This window comes from Phasianus colchicus, chromosome Z (assembly GCF_987193195.1).
Source record: "Phasianus colchicus chromosome Z, bPhaCol1.hap1.1, whole genome shotgun sequence".
Taxonomy (NCBI): Eukaryota; Metazoa; Chordata; class Aves; order Galliformes; family Phasianidae; genus Phasianus; species Phasianus colchicus.
In genome coordinates this window covers 22,588,700-22,594,706 of record NC_143476.1, presented here as the reverse complement: position 1 = coordinate 22,594,706, position 6,007 = coordinate 22,588,700, and the positions used below count along the sequence as shown (strand labels likewise).

Sequence of the window (6,007 nt, the reverse complement as noted above, 5' to 3'; positions counted from 1 at the left end):
AACAGACACCATATAGGGAACAGAACGGACAGAAGCACTGCGGAAAACCCGGATGCCATTGCTGGGATTGGAGTGCTGCAGATGACGCTCGCCCGTTGTGACGTCACTGGCACCGCTCCCCTACGTGAGGGATAGTGACATACGCAGCAGGGGATTGTGACCTCTTGGCCCTGGCTGCCTGTAGCCGGGCACAGAGTCTCTCACTCTGGCTTGTGCCCGCACTCCAGCCGAGCGTGTCCGTGAGGTTTGGAGCGAGGAGCAAGGATAGCCTTGGTGCTGGTCTCGTGCTCTGGGAGCTGCCGACAGCCGCTCTCAGTGCTCGTCCCCAGAGCCACTACAGCTTCTTCCCTGCCCTGCCTGGCTCAGGCAGCCGGGGCACCCAGGAGGCCGCAGCAGCAAAGGGAACCGGTAAGGGGACGCCTCAGCCTGGGCGGCCCAGCTGGGAGGGTTTCCTTCCTGAGGGACCCGGGCACTTGTTCCTCCGCTGGCGGGCTCAGCGAGTGACCGTGGCCTCTCTTCTTCTCCTAGCGTGACCCCTGCTGCTGCAGCAGCGGGGTGAGGAGCAGCCCCTCATCCCCTTCGCACTCCTGTCCACCCAGCAGCTGGACAGCATGGCCACCGAGCTGGACCGTCGCTGCCCCATTTGCCTGGACAGCATGGATGACGCCAGCTACGTGATGCCGTGCCTGCACCAGTTCTGCTTTGGCTGCATCCGGAGGTGGGCTGAGAGCAGGCCCACGTGCCCCCTCTGCAAACGCAGGGTGGAGTCCATCCTGCACTCGGTGCGCGCAGACGACAGCTTTCAAGAGGTTGTCGTCGGACAGCAGGAGAGGGCCAGAACAGCACCCCGCCAGGCAGCACCAGCACAAGAGCCACCAGCGGTGCCCATTTCCCACCAGCCTCCAGCTGTGCTCCGGCCCCTGCTGCCCTGGCTGCGCCAGGAGCTGGGGCAGCTCTTTGGGGCTGACCACAGGGCAGCCGCTGCAGCACAGCGCCGTGTCATCTCTGGCCTGTGCTTATTTGGTCTGGACGGGGGAGCGCTGACTTTGTGGCTGTTCGGCTCCCTGAGAAGCCAGACCGCCAGCTTTGTGCGACGGCTCGTCGTGCAAGCTGCATATGCGTGCAATGGGCTGGTGCAACGTGTGCCTGGCCCGGAGGCCTCCCGTGCTGCCACAGGACAGGAGGGCAGCCGCGCAGCTGCCCGTGGTGCAGCTGCCTCCCAGGCACAGACCCCACAGCCCTCCAGCAGCACTGGGGAAGACAACGTGGAGGAGGAGCATCCTGTGCCCTCGACCGCTGCCCTCAGTGAGGGGCCCAGCCAGCCTCCATCCCTCCCGGCTCCATCGAGGACCGGCCAACAAGCAGCCCAGGAGGAGCTGGGGGAGGCAGTGCCGGTTCCCTCCAGCACCAACAGGGCCAGGGAGCGCTCACGCAGGGCGCCTCGGCGAGCCCCGAAGAGGAGGGCCCACGACTCTGGGACCTCTGCACCTCCTGCCAAGAGGCCACCCCGCCGGCAGCACTAGGACACCGGCCCAGCAGCTGGCGAGAACAGGGCCGGGCCTGCAGCTGGGGCACAACCAGCCCTCAGGGGCTCGGACTGTGTCAGACCACAGAATCACAGCATGGCCCGGGTTGGAAGGGACCTCAGAGATCGGCGATCTCCAACCCCCCCGCCACAGGCAGGGCCACCAACCTCCACACGGAACACCAGACCAGGCTGCCCGAGGCCCCTCCAACCTGGCTTTGAACACCTCCAGGGACGGGGCATCCGCAACTTCTCTGGGCAGCCTCACCACTCTCCCTGTAAAGAACTTCCCCCTGACATCCCACCTAAATCTTCCCTCCTTCAACTTCAAACCTTTTCCCCTTGTCCTGCTGTTATCTACCCTTTCAAAGAGCTGACTCTGCAATAAAAGTACAGAAAAGTCTCCGTGTTGCTACCAGTGCCTTTGTCAGCGCTGTGCACGGGGGAGGTCTGACCTCTGCTGGGCCTGGAGGCCTCCCACGCTGCTGTTACCGTTTCTTTAGAACCTCCCTTAACACATTGCAAGGGCATCCGTTGAGAGAGCAGGCACTGCTTTATTTCTATGCAGGGCACAAGGTGGCTCATCTCCACCCATCAAACACACCCGTCTCCCTGCACTGTCTTCTACTTGCAGTCCCAAAGGTTTCACTCCACACTGCTCCCATTGATACACAACGTGCTTACAAGGTTACACAGGCATAACTGAGCCTCCTGCGCCTGCGCAGAGGTTTTGGGGTCTTTGATGGTTGTTTGGGAAGGTGTCCCCCTCCTCACTTTGAGCTCGCTTGGGCGCAGGTTTTCTGAGGTGCTCTGCTCGTGAAGAAGCTAAATTGCTTGTGACAGGTTCTTGGCAATACCCAGCAAAGTATTTGCAAGTAGGCCCACAGTCACATGCAGAGGGAGGAATGGCACTCGCTCAAGTGGTGAAGGGGCTCTCTGGCCACGCCGCACTCATGGCTCCAAACACGCTCTCCTGTCTATCCCTAGATATAAGGGGTAATCCCTAGACAGAAGTCCGTGACAGGGGGGCCCGTGACAGGCCGGAGAGGGGGGGGGAAGGGCAGAGAGCTAGCAGATAGTTGTACCGAAGAGCAAACACAACGGCAGTAATCTGAGGAGGAACGGCAACTTACAAAATCGGCCAAATCAAACCAAACGAGAGAGACAAGAGTACCCGAAGTACGAGTCAAACCACGGAAGTGCAAGAGAAGCACGTGCTTTTCTCCGTGGGAGCTGAGACGGCTGAGCCGGGGCCGGAAGGAGAGGCAGACGCTCGGGTCCTGTCTGGACTCCACCTCACTTCCTCTTCCCTCCAGGTCGGTCCTCTGGGGATGCTGCCCTACCCCTCCTCTCCTCTCCTCTCCTCTCCTCTCCTCTCCTCTCCTCTCCTCTCCTCTCCTCTCCTCTCCTCTCCTCTCCTCTCCTCTCCTCTCCTCTCCTCTCCTCTCCTCTCCTCTCCTCTCCTCTCCTCTCCTCTCCTCTCCTCTCCTCTCCTCTCCTCTCCTCTCCTCTCCTCTCCTCTCCTCTCCTCTCCTCTCCTCTCCTCTCCTCTCCTCTCCTCTCCTCTCCTCTCCTCTCCTCTCCTCTCCTCTCCTCTCCTCTCCTCTCCTCTCCTCTCCTCTCCTCTCCTCTCCCCTCCCCTCCCCTCCCCTCCCCTCCCCTCCCCTCCCCTCCCCTCCCCTCCCCTCCCCTCCCCTCCCCTCCCCTCCCCTCCCCTCCCCTCCCCTCCCCTCCCCTCCCCTCCCCTCCCCTCCCCTCCCCTCCCCTCCCCTCCCCTCCCCTCCCCTCCCCTCCCCTCCCCTCCCCTCCCCTCCCATCAGGATACTCCCAATGCCCATAAGGGACGGTCAGCGGGACCAGAACATTAACTCTTTAACTCCCACTGGTCCACGTGATGTTCTGATGTGGAACACTGGCAACAAAAAATCACCAAACCATGACGTCTCCCTACAGTGGCTGGCCCTTCCGTGAGCCCACAGTGGGTCCATCCCTTCCGGTCGCACAGGGAGCACAAGTGCCAACACCTTGCCTGCGCTCCCTAGGCCAGCCTCACCCTTCCACCAGGTGCTCAACCACCAGTGCAAGCCACGACTTAACAGTTCCCCTCACTAGGCGTGAGGACGCCTAGTGTCCACCTAGCTTCTACTGGTTGGTTACTGTGCTGGAATCATGGCCCTGTTTCGAGGACGTTGCTTTTGTGATAGAGGTCTTGTGGTCAGGAGGGACATTTAGCACAGAGAAGCAATACGCCTGGAAGTAAGTATGAGCAAGCGCCTTGATTAGGCAAAATGGCAGAAATGCAAGGGCACTGCTCTTATTAAGCAGTACGCCTGCAAGATACAAGCAGAATGATAACTGCGATCAAAAATGGCGAATTACTGGCTCTAACACATCGCTGTCCCAGGGCAGGAGGGCAGCCCCACAGCTGCCCCTGGCCCAGCTGCTGCCCCAGCAGAAACTCCTGCCTCTGGCCCAGAGCCCTCCTGCAGTATGGAACAGCGTCCATGAGGTCCCACCTGCAGCTTTCTCCCACTTTTTCAAGGGAGAACTTGTCAAGCATGGCTCCTTGCCTTCCAGTCTTGCAGGACCTCTTTCCCTTCGTGACTCAACAGCCACGGGGCCTGGCCCTGCATACCTGCTGAGGCGAGGGCCACTCAATCGGCTTCACAGAACCATGCAAAATTAAGGCTGGAGAAGAACTCAAAGCTAACCAAACCCAACTGTCAGCTCATCCTCACCGCGCCCACTGAACCTCGTCTCTAAGCACCACATCTACGTGCTGCTCGATCTCCTTCAGGGACAGTGATTCCATCACTTCCCCGCGCAGCCTGTTCTAGCGCCTCAGCACTCTTTCAGATAAGAAATTCTTCCCCTATGCACTTCTTCATAATTTTCTCGGTCCTCCGCTACCAGCGATGGTGGAAGGTCTGCAAATCCTAATGTAATACATCCAACTGAAACATTAACGAAGAATGTAGTACTCCTTTCATGGAATAACTTCCTTACAATAAAATGATCAAATAGCTGTCTTTTCTTTCTTTGAGTTGTAGATTTGTAGAATCATGAAAGGGCCACTTCCTCTGGAAGAGTTAAAAAAATGTAAACTTTGAGCATGTTCTTTTTTTCTTGTTCAAAATTATTTCTATCGAAGCTGGAGGGCCAGGATTACCATTGATCATTACCATCTCATTGCTGATAGCCACCAGTGTGTTTGCTGGCTGTCGCCCCGGGTAAATTAACATTCAAATATCTGATTGGAGTACTTTTTCTTCTTTCCTCAACTTCGCCTACTAAATTAGGGCCAAAAAGTCTGGTTCTAATTCTGCACGTGGAGATCATCCTTCTTAAGGAGCCCACCATATATCTGACAGGGGCCGAGGATGAGCTCTGACATATCTGTAGGGCTTCACCAGTATAGAAGCTGTTACAAATCCCTGAATATGCACTGTTTCCCGTCTCTTCTAGCTCACAGATGCTGGCTCGGAGCAAATGGAGCAGGCAGCTTCTGTCCGTGAGGGACCTGAGAAGAAAGACAGAGCTATGAACTTTCAGGGACTTGTACCTGAAATACAATGTCACCTTCATTGTATTCACGGCAGCTCCTCCATATTCTTATTAGATGGCAGTTCCCTGCTGCATTGCAGAAGGGATACGTACCCTGAGAAGTGCTTTGACAAAGTGCCATCCCGAGGGACCTAGACAGTGGGCCCAGGTGAACCTCACGAGGTTCAACAGATCCCAATGCAAGGTCTTGCACCGGGGTCAAAGTGGGCAGCCCCCACTATCAGTACAAGCTGGGCGTTGAAAGAATAGAGCACAGCCCTGCTAAAAAGGACCTGGGGCTATCGATAGATGCCTGGACATGAGCCAGCAATGTGCAGAAAGCCAACCGTATCCTGGGCTGCATCAAAAGAAGTGTGGTCAGCTGGGAGAGGGAAGTGCTCCTGCCCTCCTGCTGGTGAGACCTGACCTGGAGTATTGCATCCAGGTGTGGAGTTCTCAGTACAGGAGAGACACGGACCTGTTGGAGCGTGTCCAGGGGAGGGCTGCAAACATGATCCAAGGGATGGAACACTTTGTCTCTTCCCCGCTCCCCCTAGTCCAGTGATCCAATATCAGCCAGTTTCACTGTTTATTCTCATTTATTCTCACTCATTCTCATTTTTCCCATCAGGGGGAAGTTCTTTACTATGAGAGTGGTGAGGTGCTGAAACAGGCTGTCCAGAGAAGTTGTGGATGCCTGGAGGTGTTCAAGGCCAGGTTGGATGGGGCCTTGGGCAGCCCGGTCTGGTATTAAATGGGGAGCTTGGTGGCTCTGCCTGTTGCAGGGGGTTGGAGATTCTTGAGTGGTCCTTGAGGTCCCTTCTAACCTCGGCCATTCTGTGATTCTGTGAGTCTGAAGTTCAGATGCTCTGCTGTAACAAAAAATATCTGCAGGAAAAAAAAAATTCTTGTTGTCACCACAAGCAGGTATACAGCCTG

At 57.0% G+C, this 6,007-nt stretch overlaps 1 protein-coding gene across 1 annotated transcript; it reads left to right on the top strand.

Annotated features, from left to right (window-relative positions):
* The first annotated feature begins 528 nt into the window (after positions 1–528).
* On the top strand, positions 529–2,546 carry LOC149912718 (uncharacterized). The gene has a single exon (XM_090131374.1). The coding sequence runs from the start codon at positions 612–614 to the stop codon at positions 1,521–1,523; it is 912 nt and encodes a 303-aa protein (XP_089987500.1). The 5' UTR covers positions 529–611; the 3' UTR covers positions 1,524–2,546.
* Positions 2,547–6,007: the final 3,461 nt, after the last annotated feature.

Bases quoted from the DNA above. Each gene is read 5' to 3' on its own strand.
- LOC149912718 (XM_090131374.1), top strand. From the start codon at position 612: ATGGCCACCGAGCTGGACCGTCGCTGCCCCATTTGCCTGGACAGCATG.